The 19,142-nt window shown below is 31.4% G+C and overlaps 1 protein-coding gene across 1 annotated transcript; it reads left to right on the forward strand.

The window, feature by feature from the left end:
* Positions 1 to 168: 168 nt before the first annotated feature.
* Positions 169 to 18,289, forward strand: Adss (adenylosuccinate synthetase). The gene is made up of 11 exons (XM_085189488.1): positions 169 to 228; positions 2,392 to 2,628; positions 7,030 to 7,132; positions 9,249 to 9,382; positions 11,459 to 11,604; positions 11,779 to 11,984; positions 12,499 to 12,653; positions 12,879 to 13,003; positions 13,277 to 13,403; positions 14,524 to 14,644; positions 15,244 to 18,289. The coding sequence occupies exons 2-11, from the start codon at positions 2,443 to 2,445 to the stop codon at positions 15,294 to 15,296; spliced, it is 1,356 nt and encodes a 451-aa protein (XP_085045614.1). The 5' UTR covers positions 169 to 228; positions 2,392 to 2,442; the 3' UTR covers positions 15,297 to 18,289.
* Positions 18,290 to 19,142: the final 853 nt, after the last annotated feature.

The following is a 19,142-nucleotide window of genomic DNA, read 5'->3' on the forward strand; positions in this document are numbered from 1 at the left end:
ACGATGCTTCTGACTTCATAAATAAAAGAAACCACATTAAAACATGAGCCCCCAGTACTAGCTGTGGCTTAATATATGTATTTACATATTTGGCGTGATATTAGCTTGATAATTATTCAAAGTGGTTACATTAGAAACCAAGGTCATAACATAAGAATAAATTTATTACACTTGGTAACACTAAGAATTGGAAAACCTTTTTGCTGTTTGGATTCTGCGCGCGCATGTCTCGCTCCTAGACATGGGCCGTAACGTCTTTTAAGCATAACCGGTGATCACTAGTTTCGGGGTTACGCGTAGCTAGTTTCAGAAACTAGTTATTTCTGTAACTAGTTACAAATGCTTCATAAGCAGTTGGAAGTTTAATACGATTACTTTTATAGTTATGATTGAAAACGTTTTAGGTTAAATTACAATATCTTGCTACTAAAATGTAATTATTTATTAATTTATTTTATATACAATTATTTTTATATATTTTTTTATATACACTTTATTATATTATATATTTTTAATATATAGAATTTTATATAGTTTTTTCGCTGATCGTTTTTTAATAATATTTGATATATTTCATTACGGAGTGAAATTAAAATTCCAAATTAAGTGAAAACAAAAAATTTACACACAAAATACATTCAAAAAGAGTAATTTTACACTTACAGAATGGAAAAAGAAATTTAAAAATACAAAAAATAAAACATAAACGCGAAACTGACACGTAATAGCAAAATATTATGGTTTAAAATTGGATGAAACTTGAGACCAAACTTGAGGTAAAAACCAGATGGTTCCTGGGTTCAATCCCCACTCGAGGAGATGAAATATTTATTTAAATTAATATTTTTATTTCTTCGCTCTGGTGTCGAGGTAAAGCGCGGAGTTGAGTTCTGCCACTCAACACGCAATGCCTCCAGAATTCGGCAGAAAGTGGGGAACCTAGTGTAACAGAGTGTTACACTAGGTTCCCTCTGCCTACCCTGCTGTGTGTGTGTGAAACAGCGTGAAGTTGATTTATTTATATAGTATTTAAATTAAAATTAAATTTTAAAATTTTACTACTGAATATAAATAAATAATAAATAAATAAAGCCTTTATTCGCTGACCATTTCAGAATTTTTGTTTGCATAATTAAAATAAAGTATACAATAAAAATTTAAAAGACTTAAAATTAAAAACATTTAAAAAGTAATTAATTTTAGCAGCCTGCACTATTGCTATATAGCTAAACATAAAACAAAAAAAAATAACAAAATACAAAACCAAAATTAAGATCTTAAAAAAAGTTATAAAAATTGTAAGCTCAGTTATGGATTCTTTATTACGTATATAAAATATTTTTTCTGTTGAGCTTTATACAAACGTAAGCAATCATTAAAAACATCAAATTCAGATTTTTGCGCTAATTTATTATCAACATTCAATGTTCTATTAAGTGATGGGTGTAGGCCTCAATTTTTTGTAGCGAACCTCGTTTCTCGGAATTCTTAAAAGTCTTAGTAAGTAGATCGCATAAAAAATCCCAATGTGCTTAAGATATACAAGTGTGAAGTGAACGTCGCAAGCCATTGTAACCGAACCTCTTTTAATAAATAATAAACATTAGGAAAGTTACGTCACACTAAACAAAAAAAACTCGGAATTGGTTAAAATCCACCGTCGTGGCGCAGCGGCACAAGGGCGTGGCTGTAACGCGACGGTTGCGGAAAGCCCCAATCGAGGAAATTAAATATTTATTTACATTTATATTTTCATTTCTTCGCTCTGGTGTCGAGGCAGAATTTATTTTTTAATTATCGATATAAAATAATAATCGATCAAATTGCATTAATGCATACATATTAAACTACTGTCGTCTCTTTTTTTCTTGCGGAACGTACTAAAATAGAGCAAGATGCAACTACATAAGTGTCAATGAAGCTAATAAAAATAATATGGTTTTTTCTTGGAATTTTCATAAAACTATAAATAATATAGTTTAACTTCTGCGTTTACAGTTTAGAATCGCTTTTTCGTTTCATTGGGTGTATAATACAAAAAAGTACGATGTTTGTAGCTTTTCAATCAAATTCGCCTATTCTCGTCTCTTTTTTTGTTGCGGTACGTACTATAATAGAGCGAGATACAACTGTGCTAGTGTCGATGTAACTTGATTGGTGGTTACTGCTTACTCTCATGAAACTACGTATGTGAAATAATGGCTATGTGTACAGACACATAACCACAACGCAACATGTAAGTAGTTTCGAATAACCGCGTAGCTCACAATCACCGCGTAGCTCCGAATCATCACAATCACTAGTTTCGACGACAGCCCGAAACTAGTTATGCCGTGATTTGGCTTGTAAGCAGTTTCTGAAACTAGTGACGCTACGTAACGCCCATGTCTACTCGCTCCCTCGCAATTGCATAAATTTTCGAAGTTTGGTCTTCGCAGAATAATGGCTTCGATTATAGATTCGAAGCCCGCAGAAGTAAACGGCGAATGCCCATGTTCGTCCAAAAGATATAAGATGGAAAATAATAATAAAGTGACTGTGGTGCTGGGTGCTCAATGGGGAGACGAAGGAAAAGGAAAAGTGGTAGATCTTCTTGCCGTAAACTCCGACATCGTGTGCCGCTGTCAGGTTATATATTTTATTTTATTATTGTTTTATTAATAAAAAATATTTCTACGACACCAATTTAAACATCGAATATTTATTGTGACATAATTAAAGTATTGTCAATTCATAAGTAATCCCAAAAGTCCATTCAAAACAATCTTTGAGGTTATAAATGTAATTGTAATGTTTTTCTTTAATATTTTTCAAAACAATACATATTATTATCGCTTATTGTAGTAATGTTTTATTTTAAATTTCAAGTTCACTCTTATTAGAATACATTGGAGTTTAGTTGGCAAAGCGCCAGTTTGTTTGAAAATATTATGAATTTGTTTATGTTGAGCTTGCTGAAATGAATGCCGGAATAACATTGTTTTTTAAATTGCACAAATCTTCATGTAACAGTAATTACGCAACAATCGTGCGCATTTCCCGCGGATGCTGTATTAGTTATTCTTTTTTTTTTTATTTAATCATGTGACCGTGATTGATGTGTATGGCAATACGTTTTGTAACGCAAATAGATGTCATGAACGGTGACCGTTTAATTGTGGATTATTGCCAAGGTCTGGGGCATTATTGTCACGCTCCCTGGCTTTTATATTTTTTGCATTTTATATTTTCAGTGTAGCTACATCTTTTTATAAATACTTTGTTATTGAAACTATAAGAGCAACACTATTAAAAGGTTAATGTGTACTTGTTATATAATCTGTAAAGCCACTGAAGTATAAATAAAACTTTTACTTTTAAATTTGCCACAATTTAGTTATTAGGACTTAGGACTAAATAATGCGGATATGTAATTTTTGTAAACTGTCAAACTGTGTCATCAGTTTCTTGATAAAACCACTGATATCTAGTAATTATGATAAAGTTTGTTTTGGTTTACTCGTTCTGTACTGGTGTGAACCAGTCTGTGATTGATTTATACCACTGTATTTACAAAGACAGTTCCTTTATTATTGAACTCATTGAACCTATATGTATATATAAGAGTTACTTGATAAGCATGATTAATATGAATTGGGAAATACATAATTTCATGTGCAATTTGCAAAACAAAATGTCTATTTTGGACTGATTTTTAAATCAAATAATAATAAGCACACATTAAAATGTGTATCCATATTTTATATAATATATAATGGCAATTTGTAATAATCCTTGTAATTACAATGGTGACAAATTTAATATCTAAGTAATAAAAATACAATGCATCATTGCATCAACTCATAAATAAAACTTACAATGTTAGACGGTAGACCATTCATTAATTACCTAATGTATATTGTTATATAGGAGAAATTTTGTGACACACTTATGAAATATTAATAACAATTGTATGTCTATTAATTTACTTTTACAATATCTATGACTCAATATACTTATTGTTATATTTTTTATAGACTAGAGATCTGCTCGCTACTTTGTCTGATTGTAGTAAACAATTCTTTATTTTCTTTTCGTGATGATAAGTTATTTTTGTCATCTAATAACATTATATTTTAAAGACAAAATCCTTATATTGAAAACATATTTTAAACCAATTCAATAAAACAGTAGCAATACTGTTGTATGCAATATTTCATATTGGCATAACTTTTTTTACTTATGACCAAATAAAATAAAACTATTTACTGCTACTATTACTATCTAAATCTAACGGGAAGTTTGCTAAAATACATAACTCAAGTTGCATTTATATTGGTTGTTTCTGAGATTAGCATTCACAAACACAGAATTAAAAAAATAAAATTAAAAAAATATATGTTATTTTATTACATAAATAAACACCTCCAATAATCTATTTCCTCATATATTTTCCATGTGGAGACAGTAATGAATTTTCCTTAACATCTGTGGCAGAATTACACCTAGAGTAGGCTAAATGCAATCAAAAGCTTTATTTTTTTTATAATGTCTCATAAGTTATTTAAACACTTATTGATAGTTCTATATAATCATTAAAATAGTTGTCAAATATATTTATTTTTAATTATATGTTATTTTTTTTAAAATACATATGAATATTTTTTTTTAGATCTTAAAGTTCTTTTCTCTACATAATAACCATCCAAGTATTTATCATAGAATTTTGATAACATGACATCAGGATTATATTACTTAAAATAATTCTATTGATAAATCAGTAAAAGAAGCTTAGCTGTTTGTGATATTTAACTATTTCATAACACCATTGTTTTACAGTTGGATAGTGATTTACCAGTTCATTATTCTCAGTTACATGAATTATTTATATTTAAATAACATACAAATACTTTTTTACAATTATTACATACCAAACAAAAAGAATAAAGTAGTGGGATTTGAAGCTGCACCTCTTGGATACTGCCCAAGGGCTCTAACCACGAAGCCATGGCTTACATATGCTACCATAAAACTCAAGTTTCTATAATCATGGAAATGATGATATTTATATGTAATGCACCTTTTCTGTTTAGCCAATTGAAGAAAGAAATAATATGTGTCAGTACATCAATTCTAACAATGATGTGTAAATATTATATATTTCTTTTTTTTGTGAAGCAAAAACTGTAGATTTTTTTCTTGGCTTATCTATATATATAAAATCGAAAGGTCACTCACTCATCACGAAATCTCAGAAATTACAAGTGCTAGGAATCTCAAATTTTGCATAGGAGTTATTTATAGGACGTAGATGCTCGCTAAGACGGGAATTTGCAATATTCGACTTCTAAGGGGTTGTTTTTGGGGTCGAAAGTTTGTATGAAACTTCGTTACTACAAATGCTAGGAGCCTCAAATTATGCATAGACGTCACTAGGACGTAGTCATGGAGACAGAAATTAATAATAACATAGTACACGCGGGTGAAACCGCGAGCGGGCCGCTAGTAATCTATATATATAAAAGGACTTGTCCTCACTGACTGAGGTAAGACGCACGCACAGCCGTAACTACTGTGCGTAGAAACGTGTAATTTGAACAGATGTTTACTTTCATAATCTGGACATCCACTAAGAAGGGATTTTAAAAATTTTAACCCTAAAGGGGTGAAATAGGGGTTCAAAGTTTGTATGGAAAAAAATTTAAATCGGCACCGATTTTTATAAAATTTGAAATTTAGATTTTTAAAAGTATTTAATTGAACACGTGTTTCATCGTTTTCTAGAATTCTCCCCCTAAGGGTGCAAATAAGGGGTTGAAAGTTTGTATAGGTTTTTTTTAAATCGTCACCAATTTTCATAAAATTTGAAATTCAGACTCTTAAACGTATATAATTAAACACATGTTTCATGGTTTTCTAGAATTCTCCCCCTAAGGGTGCAAATAAGGGGTTGAAAGTTTGTATGGGAAAATATTATATCGTTCGAATACGTAAAATTTCTCAAGCAAATCGGACAACAAGGAGTTCACCTGAAGAAATGAAATTGTGTTGAAAATGCGTTCAGTTCCGCCCCTCAACACGCATTACCTCTAGACTTCGGAGAAATGTGGGGAATGGATCTCTCTTAATGGAAATGAAGTGTAACATCTGTTATTCCTGAAAAACCGCGAAGCTATAAAAAATATATATATTCCAGAGCTCGAGTCTTTTGTTTATTGAAGATATTTTGCAAGTACAAAAAAATAATATCACGTGGCGACTATCGTAAACTTATCGATTGCGATCGACACTCGAGTGAAATCTCTAATAGATGTCTGTCTACAAGGTCTCTTAGTAATTGAAGTTGTTATTATTTACTTTTTGTTCACAATGATGAAATGGCGAGCTCGTTTATAATGAAAGTGGATCGGTTTTATTGCTTTTATTATGAAGGTTTCTATCTTTTCTTTAATGTCACGCTGTATCCCGCACACAACAGGTATACAGATGGAACGTAGTGTTAAGACACTCAGCTCTCGCAATATTTTCCGAGGCATTATGTGTTGAGTGGTGGAACTCAACGCCGGGGTTTTGCTTTAGTGACAGAGTATAGAAATGAAAATATTAATGAATAATTCATTTCCCCTAGTGGGGCTCGAACCCACAATTCGTCGCAAGTTTCCTATTTATGATAATATTTTAAGATATTATCATAAAAAGGCAGTCTTAACACTAAACTTCTTCATAAAATGCGACACATTGACAAAAAATTGGATATAAAGATCACAACGAGAGACTACTTATTCTTATTTCATTAATTCCCAAATATTACATGATAGGTTACCCAAATGTGAGAGATCAGGCGGAAAGTGGGAAACTGACTAGGTTCCCTCGGTCCTCTCCTCTGTTCTGGAAAAAACGTGAAACTGTAGATAAATTATAAACAAAAACAGTCAATTGTAATTTGAATCTATAATCCTATCATCGTGTATTTATATATCAGAAACTTATATATTTTTTTACTTAACACACTAAAAGAATATATTTTTCATTTGTCTGTTTTATTTTTAGGGTGGTAACAACGCCGGTCATACTGTCGTGGTGGATGGCAAGGAATTCGACTTCCATCTCCTTCCCAGTGGTATCATCAATCAAAAATGCATCTCAGTTATAGGTATGACATTTTTCAAATTATTCATTTAAAAAATAATAAACCAGGCTGGGTTCGATTCCTACTGGGGGAAATGAAGTGAAGAATAAATTTGGGCGGTGCGTGGGCAATGCTCCCTGTACCGAGGAGCGTAAAGAAAGAAAAATTAAAAAAAACGTTATATTGTTAAAGTTGTTTTTAGTCCATAAAATAACCTGTAATTATAATAGCTTATCGATAATTACATACTGTAAATTAGTACTGTTTTATACTTTGTCGTTTCTTTAATTAATTAAAATATAAGTTTTCTGATAAGAACAATTTGGTGAGGTGATTACGTTTTATATTGTGTAGGTAAATGTATGGCGTATTTTTTATAAATGGCAATATTTTATTGATAGGCAAAATAAATTGGAAGTTTCAGTTATACATATAGATAAAAGACAAAGTACGGAATATTTTGACACTAGGTTTCCACTGACTACCCTCCGCATAAAAGGGTTATGAGCGAAAAACAATAAAGCTTGCTTGCAATTATTATAGAAAATGTTTTAACCAAACAAAATTATGATTAGCCAACAACAAAAACGGATAGGGAAATTAAATTTTATATGACAGTACCCAGGCACGGCAGGTACGGTTAATACAGCATGCCTAAATAATCGTTGAGTCCAAATTAATAGTAATATTATTCGGATTTATGACATTTTCTTTTCAGTTGACTCGAAGAAAACAATTACTTGGAAATACTTTTAAAAAGTTTTTACTGAGTAATTTATCTACCGTAGTTTGTAGGCGAGAAAAAAATACTGCTAAAATATACAAGTAATTTATTTTTAATCGGAGCCGTTGTTGTGGCGAAGCGGCACAAGGGTGTGACTGTAACGCGACGGTTGCGGGTTCGATCCCCCCTCGAGGAAGTGAAATTTATTTACGTTTATATTTCCATTTCTTCGCTCTGGTGTCGAGGCAAAGCGAATGCCTCCAGAATTCGTCAGAAAGTGGGGAACGGAGTGTCTTAACACTTGGTTCCCTCTGCCTACCCTGGTGGTTTCTGTAGGCTTTGCATGTAGAACGGCAGAAATCAACGCCGCGCTTTGCCTCAACATAAAGATTAATTTTATTTATAATTAATTTGCTGTGTATATAAAACTAACATAAACCAAAGTAATAAAATATGCTAATGTCCATTTTAATGTCATTAAAAATTATTATCGTCGAATCCATAACGTTTTTTTATGAAATCAATACAAAATTTATGGTCTACAATTTTCGTCTTTCAAATAATTATTTACAAGGACAGTAAGGTATTACAAGAATAAATCGAAATGTGAACGTTTTCGTTTAAAGAAACAATAGTCATCTTTTTAACTTTGAACGTCACGCAAACTAATTTTGTAAATTGCTAACTTAATGCTGGAATAATATTACCATTGCGAAACATTACCTAAAGTCGGTCGTAAATCTTAATGTGAATAACTAGCGAGATGTACGCGGCTTCGCCCGCTTAAATTTAGGTATTTTTATGTCATAGCCAAATTGGGGAAATTGATTGAATGTTACTTAATAACAGTATTACAATATAAAGAAAAGGTTGGTAGGTTAAGGTTTTGGATAGGATTCTCACTCTAGGAAATGAAATATTTAATATTTTTAACACTTCGCTCTGGTGTCGAGGTAAAGCGCAAAGATGAGTTCACTCAAAACGTAATTCTTCCAAAGTTCGGCGGAAAATGGTGATAAAAATGGTGATATGAGTGTCCTAACACTACGTTCTATTTGCCTGCAGCTAAAAAAAGAAGGAGGATTAAGATAAATTATATTAAGTTTAGGTATTTCGAATCAGATCTAAGACTACCATCCCCAACCTCTGTAGGGATTTTCATATACCAACTATTAGATACTATTAAACACATACATTACAAACAATAGATAAAATATTATTAGCCATTAGGTACTCCTCTACTCATTAATTAATTAAAAATAATGCTTCTAAGAAAAAAAAATTTCCAACTTTACGATGTAACCAGAAGGACCCTAGGGTTAAACACCATTTCTCATAAAATTATTACAATTAAAAAAAATACGAATATCAAATCTACGACCTTCAATATAAATTTTTTTTTTTTTTTATGTATAGGCAACGGTGTAGTCATCCACCTGCCCGGTCTTTTCGAGGAGTTGAAGAAGAACGAGCTGAAAGGCATGAAGGAGTGGCAGCAACGCCTCATAATATCGGACAGAGCGCATCTGGTCTTCGATTTCCACCAACAGGTAGTTCTTATGTTTGTATCGGTTTTTGAGCTTGAGGTATTAATATTTTCTTTACATATAAATAAAACTAGAAGACGATACTAGAATACTTGAAAATTGTTATCTGTAGGATGGAATTTTCACACATACAGGCTACTTTATATCCCGCCGTGGGAGGGCCACTAGTTTTAAGTAGTGACTGTGCCGAAGACTCGGTTTCGGTTTTGGCCAGTTTCGGCCAAAAATCGTAGGTTCGGCTATAGATTCGGTTTCTTTGTTTTTGATTATCAATTCTTCATCTTCATTTTCATTCCCCCGAGTGGGACTCGTACTTACAACGAACTTTTTTGCGTTAACGGTCGTATCGAAGAACAAACTATTGATATTGAGTTTTTTTACCATGTACAGGAGTACACCTGAAAAAAAATATTGTTTTCATCCAATTTTAAACTATGCTTACCAATGTAACATACATAATTTATTTAAATGAGCTCAATTATCTGAAGAGGGTTTTCAAATAATAAATGTTTATACAAAATAATTATAAAAATTTAATTATTCAAAGATAAAAATTTGGTTGATAAAAAAGTAATAACTTTCTTAAATGTCCTATTTGTGTATCAATTAATGTAATTTAAATGTATATCGAAATATTTAAATTGATTCAGCTTTACCGGTAATTTCTGGTACAGATATCGGTATTGAAATTAATTATTCAGTTTTCATTTCATGCCACTTTACTGCAAGTTCATTGTACTGACAATTGAATGTGTATTCCTATCTAGAATTGTTTTATAATATTATCTAAGAGAAGAAAAGAGTGTGAGGCCGTCATGGCGAAGCGGCACAAGGGTGTGACTGCAACGCGACGGTTGTGGGTTCGATCCCCACTCGAGGAAGTGAAATATTTATTTACGTTCATATTTCCATTTCTTTGCTCTGGTGTCGAGGCAAAGCGTGGTGTTGAGTTCAGCCACTCAACACGCAAAGCCTCCAAAATTCGGCAGAAAGTGGGGAACGAGTGCCTTAACACTACCTACTCTGGCTCTCTGCCTACCCTGCTGTGTGCGGGATACAGCGTGAAGCTGATTTAGAAAAGAGTATCTTAATTCTTACATGTTGTTCATTCTTGAATTTTAGGTCCTGGTTTTTTAACATCACATGCTACCATCTCATTATATCAGCAGACTATTATATTTTTTAATGTCTATACGAGAAATATAATACGTGCGACTCTAAACGCGACAGGTTATTGGTTCGATTCCCACACGATAAGAATATCAAATGTTTCGTTTCTTCGCTCTGGTAACGAGGGTAACGCAGCGTTGAATTCCGCCACTTAACATGCGTTGCTGTCAGAACTCGGCGGAAAATCGGAAACGGAAGTGTCTTAATAGAAATGGGTGTCCTAACGATAGGTTACCTTTGCCTACCCTGTTATGTGCGGCATACAACGAAGCTATATACTATAACTAGCGGCCCGCCCGCGGCTTCGCCTGCGTGAACTACTTTATTATTAATTTCTGTCTCCATGAGTGATTAAGTCCTATAAGTGACGTCCATGCAAAATTTGAAACTCCTAGTATTTGTAGTAACGAAGTTTCATACAAACTTTCAACCCCAAAAACAACCCCTTAGAAGTCGAATATTGCAAATTCCCGTCTTAGCGAGCACCTACGTCCTATAAATAACTCCTATGCAAAATTTGAGATTCCTAGCTCATGTAGTTTCTGAGATTTCGTGATGAGTGAGTGACCTTTCGATTTTATATATATACAATGAAGCTAAAAAAATGAAAAAATATTATAATGCTTCGAATATTAAACATGAGATTTTAATAATTAATTACTATAATTATATTCTTAACTCAGAGCTCAGCTATTCTAAATACAATAGCTTACTTTTATTATAAATACGTAGGTAAAGTAAGCACCTATTGTTTAGAAAAATGATGGGCGAATCTAGACAAAAGTAATTACTTACAACTCAAAGTGAATGATTTTCTTTTGCTTGAAATTTATTGTAGTTTTTGTTACTACGTTGATAAAAAGAGAACAAATAAGCAATGATCTCTATTTTATTTTATTATTTTTATAGGTCGATGGCCTCCAAGAGGCTGAGAAGGGCAAAAATTCGCTGGGAACGACCAAGAAAGGCATCGGCCCGACATATTCGTCTAAGGCCACTAGAAATGGCATCAGGATAGGCGATTTGATGGGAGATTTCAGTATTTTTGAGGACAAGTGAGTTAGTTAACGTTTATTTCTCTATATTCGATCTTTAATACCTCTTTATACTGACGATTTAATATTTAAATTCACCATTTCTAGTAATAGAGTAATATTTTTGTTTTTCACTAACGAAAACAGATAATATAAGTTGTTGAGGTTTGATATATTTTTTTTCATTAATTTCAGGTTCCGTACACTAGCAGCTAACTACAAACGAATGTTTCCATCTCTAGAATTAGACATTGAAAGTGAATTATCCAATTATAAAGAATATTCAAATAAAATACGACCATTAGTCAAAGACACCGTGTCCTACTTACATAAGGAAGTAAAGAGCGGGAAGAAAGTGCTGGTAGAGGGAGCCAATGCCGCCATGTTGGATATTGATTTTGGTAATTTTTGGATGTATTTTTATTATTGTTGTTTATTTTTAGTCGTATAGGTGTGGTGGGATTGTGTTTGTGAGTAAACGGGATTGTTGTGAGTTTGATTTTCATGCGGGATAATTAATTATTATTATTTCTTCGCTCTGGTAACAATGTAAAGCAAGGTATTGGCCACCATTTGCTTTGCCGCACTTCAACACGCAATGTTTCAAAAAAATACAAAATAAAAAAAAAAATTACCACTAGATTCTCTGCCTTTGTCCGGGATACAGCGTGAAACTAAAAAAAATAAGAGTGCCTATCCTGAGATCAAGTAGAAGATGTATGATTTTATGATATAGTTAATTTATATCCAAATTGTATTTTGAAATACACTTTGCAAATATTTTCGTCAAAGAAAAATCGTCGGATACACATAAAGCTACTATTACTATATTATATAATGACAATATTAAACTAATAATAAAAACTATAACATATCACTACTCTAGCATTATTATTACTTTTCTGTTTCCCCCAGGTACATACCCCTACGTCACGTCATCCAACTGCAGCATAGGCGGCGTGTGCACCGGCCTCGGCCTGCCCCCCAGCCTCATAGGAGACGTGTTCGGCGTGGTGAAGGCGTACACCACGAGGGTGGGGGATGGGCCCTTCCCCACCGAGTTGCATGATGTTAGTTGGTTTGTTTTGTGTTTGTGATATTGATAAGCTAATTTTTTTATGCTGTATCCTCAATGTCAGGACACTTCTTTTTTATTGCTGTAAAATAACAGCTGTTTTAATGGATTGGCCCTAACCTTAATCTCCTTTTTCTTTTCCCATTTTAGAATATCATTTAAGTATGTTAAGAATATATGCACAAGTACTAAAATCCTCTATACATATTATGTTTTCCAGGAGACCGGCGAGCTGCTCCAATCGCGAGGTCATGAGGTGGGCGTTACGACGAAACGGGTGCGCCGTTGCGGGTGGCTCGATCTCGTTGTAGTCAAATACACAGCCATTGTCAACGGATATACGTCGTTAGTATTGTTTCTAATTTAATATTTTAGTGTCTCTTGCCTCTGTCAGCCTAGGGAGGAAAGTTCCCCTCCCCCCAATCAGAAGAGATTGGCCTTTGCTACTATTAAACTGACTAACATAATAGAAATACTTCATAATAATAAAATAAATATCATAACACCTACACTACCATATGTTTTGATAATAATTATACTGCATTTTATAAAGTGACATATGTAAATGTTTCAATGGCAACGGCGTCAACAGCTACTGTACTGTATTTTTATTTTCAGCTTATGTCTAACAAAATTGGACATTTTAGACACTTTGAAAGAGATCAAAGTGGGTGTGGCTTATAAAGTGAATGGAAAGAAAATTGATTATTTCCCATCTTCAATGCCTGAATTAAGTAATGTTGAAGTAAGTTTTATTATATTCGCTTATTTTTTAAATCTAGAATTATTAAAAATTAAATCTATTTAAACTATAAATGTGTCATATTTAGAAATTTAGAAAGGTTTGTAGATATTTTAGTGGGGTATTTTAGAGACTTATCTATATATATAAAAGGACTTGTCCTCACTGACTGAGGTAAGACGCACGCACAGCCGTAACCGCTGATGGTAGAAACGTTAAATTTGGACATAAGTTTACTTTCGTAATCTGGACATCCACTAAGAAGGGATTTTGAAAAATTTTAACCCTAAAGGGGTGAAATAGGGGTTCAAAGTTTGTATGGAAAAAAATTTAAATCAGCACCGATTTTTATAAAATTTGAAATTTAGATTTTTAAAAGTATTTAATTGAACACGTGTTTCATCGTTTTCTAGAATTCTCCCCCTAAGGGTGCAAATAAGGGGTTGAAAGTTTGTATAGGTTTTTTTTAAATCGTCACCAATTTTTATAAAATTTGAAATTCAGACTCTTAAACGTATATAATTAAACACATGTTTCATGGTTTTCTAGATTTCACCCCCTAAGGGTGCAAATAAGGGGTTGAAAGTTTGTATGGGAAAATTCTTAAATCGCCACCGATTTTTATAAATTTTGATATTTAGACTCTTAAAAATATTTAATTGAACATATGTTTCATGGTTTTCTAGAATTCACCCCCTAAGGGTGCAAATAAGGGGTTGAAAATTTGTATGAAAAAATCTTTAAATCGCCACCGATTTTTATAAAATTTGAAATTTAGACTCTTAAAAATATTTCATTGAATACATGTTTTATGGGTTATTAGAATTCACCCTTAAATACGCAAGCGAAGCTGCGCGCGTCCGCTAGTTTTAAAATATTACCTTAAATGTAGGATAGTTTTGGATGATTTAAAAATAACATGAGTAATTAAATAAGTTTATGTATGTATTTAAATAAAATTTTTAATGACAAAAATTGCAATTATACAACAGAGAAAATGTAAAAAATATTAATATTATATTATTAATTAATATAATATTAATTATATTAACATTTCATTTCTTACCTTCATATCATATCTTATCTTCATATTCATATTTCCCATATTAAAAATAAATTCCAGGTGGAATACCTGACTTTACCCGGTTGGGCGTGTAGTACTGAGAATGTAAGGGAAATGGGCAAGCTGCCAGAAGCGGCCAGAAACTATGTCAGGACTATTGAGGACTATTTACAAGTGCCTGGTAAGTTTATACTTATTTATATATATCTACTAGTGGACCCGAACGCGGCTACGCCCGCTTGAACTATACAAATATATTTATCAAATTATTTTCAGTTTTCAATAGAGATGCGTTAAGCAAGCTCATTTTGGGTAACATTTTCTAACAACAAACTTTGCAAATCGTTGCTTAGCAACGGCGGTTGTTATTAACATGGCGGAATAAATTGCATGTCAAATTTATAAGTATTTTAATATATTAATATATACCAACAATATTACAAATATAAGAAAAATGAGTATTTTATTACAATTAAATTAGCGGTTTGGGCCTGATTGCGTAAAAGACAGACAGACAGACAGAGTTACTTTCGAATTTATAATATAGGTATGGATTGTATAGGTACGGATTGTGGGTTCGATCTGATCAGTTGAGGAATGACATATTGAATATTTTCATTTCTTCGATGTGGTGTCGAGGCAAATCGCGGCGTCAAGTCTGCCACTCAACAATAATGGCTCCAAAATTCGGTTTCCTCTTCCTAAACTGCTCTATGCGGGATCCAGCGTAAAGCTGATTTTATTTAAATAATTTATATTTAATATTTTTTGTTTTTACAGTGAAGTACATAGGCGTGGGTCAAGGCCGGGAGTCGATCATCAATGCGGATTAACACATACATATGTCCATGTTAGATAATTATGTGTCTATATATTTGTAGCATTTTTAAAACACTTGCCATTTGGTGTTCTTGATTATTTCACATTATTTCAAACTTTTCCACTTGCCGTGTTAGTTGTGTATATCTTGCAAGCTTGGTTTGACGTACTTCCCAGTTTCAGATTGAGCGGAAATTTGGATTACGACTTCAGTTCAATGAAAAATAAAATTGACAATGAAATTATATATGACCAATATTGTTGTTAATGTAAAATGGCCGCCAAATTAATATGAAATATTATGATTTTTTCCAAAACTCACTTAATATGGATATCAAATGAAAGGGCTTGGTTTGTAAAATACAATACACTATAAAAAGGAAGCTTTTTTTTTTAAATGACTTTAAATTACTATTGTATTATAAAAATTTTAATGATCAATAAATGTTTTTTTTTTGTAATATCTCTTGACGCCATTTTCTTTTTTAACTATGTCGTGGCGCAGCGGCACATGCGCATGACTGCAACGCGATGGTTGTGGGTTCGATCCCGACTCGAGGAAGTAAAATATTTATTTACGTTTATATTTCCATTTCTTCGCTCTGGTGTAGAGGCAAAGTGCGGCGTTGAGTTCTGCCACTCAACACGCAATGCCTCAAGAAATCGGCAGAAAGTGGGGAATGGAGTGTCTTAACACTAGGTTCCCTCTGCCTACCCTGCTGTGTGCGGGATACAGCGTGAAGCTGATTTAAAAAATTACGCAGAATAAATTATATATATACACTGACTTACAATCAAGTAAAATTACATAAGTAAATGATTTTTTTTAATAAATTAATAAATCTCTTTTGATGAAGTAATCAAGAATGCTATATAAATATTTGATTAAATTGTCAATTTTAAGTAAAATGAATGCTACTTTTAGTTAATAGGTGCCGATTGTAATTTAGTAACAGTATTCTTTTTATACACTACGCTTTATATAAATTTATATACAACTATATAGTTATATACAGTATGTATGTACAAAGAAATTTTAATATTAATGGTGTAAAATGAACGTTTATTAAAATTAAAATATAATTATTAATTACTTCAATATTTATTTTTTTTTCCATTATATTTTTTTACATATTTATGCTATGAGTACACTTACACCATTATTGTTCTAAATACGTTCATTATCGCTTATCTAATATTGTATTTCTTTTTCTTTACAAAATTATACTAATTCGAACTTTTTATCTATTTTTAATGTAAGTAGGCAAATTTTAAAATCAATTTCACAATGTCGATATGTGAGATAAGCGATTATTTTATATATTTTAAACCGTTAGCCGAATTTATTATTAAGGGCCTTGTCCAGTCTTTATTACGCGAATAACATTTTACAAAATTTTTTTATAATTTTAACAACTTTTAAGCTTTTCAATAGATTTATATATTTATTAGTTTATACATTTTTGTTTCAATCATAAGTTTAACCATATAAACAATTCTTATTAATTTATAGTTTACTGATTTTGTAAATAGTTATTTTTTTTTAATACTTTAGCAAAGGAAGTGGATCTAATACAATTATATTGAATCAAATATTTGTTTGTTTAATGTTTTTTTAGATGTATTAACAGAAATTTGAAATTTTGTTCGATTTTTATTGTATCTAGATCAGAGAGAATACAGTTCAGAGAGAATAGTGCTAAGACATTTCGTGTTCTCCGCCCATTTTAAAAGCATTTTTAGTAAAGTTTTTGGAAATCTATTTCAAAAACTGTTTCATAGTTCATACCGCTTATAAAATAGCAATAATTTAACAATAGATGTTATACAAATATACTGGCTCACAGTGACTGGCTCGGTTCCTAGTAATTTTATGTAATATAATTAGTATATCGTTGCTTGTTCGAAAATATTGCAGATTTTAATGTTTTAACGCAATTTGGATTACTATTAAGGGAATAATGATAGCCGCTTATAAAAATAATCATTAAAATGAAATAATAATTAATTATTATATATATTATTATTGAAAATTATAGAATACTCTATAATTCATGACTGACTACCAACTTCAGGAACGACAGAAACAGAATTTTATTTCTTAATTTATATTAAAAATGTAATGTATAATCAACTTTTATAATCGGATAAATAAATACATACATTTTAACATCATTCAAGTTAATTTTAAGTATTAAATAAATAATAGTGATAAAGATCGAGCACAAACAATAATAGTCTTTTATGGACATATCTTTGTGCTTAAAATAGTAACTTTATATCATACAAGTAAAGAAATAGACTTTTTGTCTTATTTTCTCGTGCAACAATGGCAGTTTTTGAGATAAAACGTTTATTAATAAAATATTATTAATAAACGATAATTTTAATAATAATAAAGTGTATTTTTTATATCATGGTTGACATGTCACAATCAGTTATGTCGAGGCGTGAAGTGTGTTATTATTCTGGAATAATTATCTAATTTAACAATTTAATAAAATGAAAATACTTATTATAATATCTTTTAAATTTACATATTTATACCTTTTTATGTACTACTTAAAAGTGAAAAATAAAATATGTATAATAAAAAATATTATAGTTGTCTATTTCTTTACATGTTTATAAACTAATCTAATGTTAAGTTTCATACTTTTTGTTTCAATTCACTTGATATATTCGCCAAAAATGTTCAATAACAATATTAACACAGTAATCTTTTATATACATATAAAATATTTAATGTTAGTATTTGATCATGTTACAGACTTTTTTTTTTTCATATTCTAATACCGCTTATTATTGGACATGTTGATTTTTTTTAAATTTCTTTCTCTGATTTTTATTAATTTTGTCCCCATTCCAAAGATCGTGAATATGTACTTACAGTTTGGGATATCAACATTTTTGTTTATTCAACTTGTGTTATGTGATATCTCTAATATGTTAATGTAAATAATTTAATGGTTACTATTATGCTAATAAACAATGGTTTATTCTTTTATGTGGGCATTTATTTGTGTGTTGTATTTTATATTATATCCCGATATTTTCAAGCCAACCTTGTCAATTTTTTTGAGTCCAATCGCGGCGCTGGTAGGGACATGAGCAGTATCGAAAAAAAAGGATCGTACTCATATAAGTAATAATTTATGTCGATAACACAATTATCGATACGTCGAAATATCGAGTACTTTTCTTGGAGCCCAAAGCGTACATGTTAGCATGTCAATGTCAGTCAGTAAGTAACGTCACGCGTCACTGACGTCGACTTTACGTGTGTAGTTTCAGTTGAACAGAACATTAATAAAAAATATTATGAAAACAAGTTTTTTTTTTTTAAATATAATTATTGAAGAAATTGAAGTATAGAGTACTTTTCTTAGGGTCTAATGTGTATACGTTAGCTCGTCAAAGTCAGTCAGTAACTAGCAAAAATTAAAAAAATTATAAATCCCATTCTTCCTTACAATCACTTAATAATAAAAATGTTTCCAATTGTCTTGGTGAAAGGTGGTTTCGGGATCTTTTAATAATATTGTAACTAATTTAAGTACTCATTACTTATCAAATTGTAATTAGAAGATAATTTAGAATGTTAAAAATATTCCCTAATTACGATTTCCGGTCCTCAAATACAAAGGAAGAGTGCGTGTGAGTCAGATGTTGCTAGCATAAGTATGAACCGAAGGGTCATGTTAGCTGGATAATTTATTCGATACGATATCTGTTAAAAATTACTTCATAAGTACAAGTATCGGTATCGAAAGGCAATGTATATCAGCTTCACGCTGTATCCCGCACACATAGCAGGGTAGGCAGAGGGAACCTAATGTTAAGACACTCCGTTCCCCGAA

This window comes from Heliconius melpomene, chromosome 8 (genome assembly GCF_056956725.1).
Source record: "Heliconius melpomene rosina isolate 202511_hmr_F chromosome 8, ASM5695672v1, whole genome shotgun sequence".
Taxonomy (NCBI): Eukaryota; Metazoa; Arthropoda; class Insecta; order Lepidoptera; family Nymphalidae; genus Heliconius; species Heliconius melpomene.

Coding starts and splice junctions, on each gene's coding strand:
- Adss (XM_085189488.1), top strand. CDS start 2,443: ATGGCTTCGATTATAGATTCGAAGCCCGCAGAAGTAAACGGCGAATGC. Junction 7,133..9,248: donor AAAATGCATCTCAGTTATAG/GTATGACATTTT, acceptor TTTTATGTATAG/GCAACGGTGTAGTCATCCAC. Junction 11,605..11,778: donor TTCAGTATTTTTGAGGACAA/GTGAGTTAGTTA, acceptor CATTAATTTCAG/GTTCCGTACACTAGCAGCTA.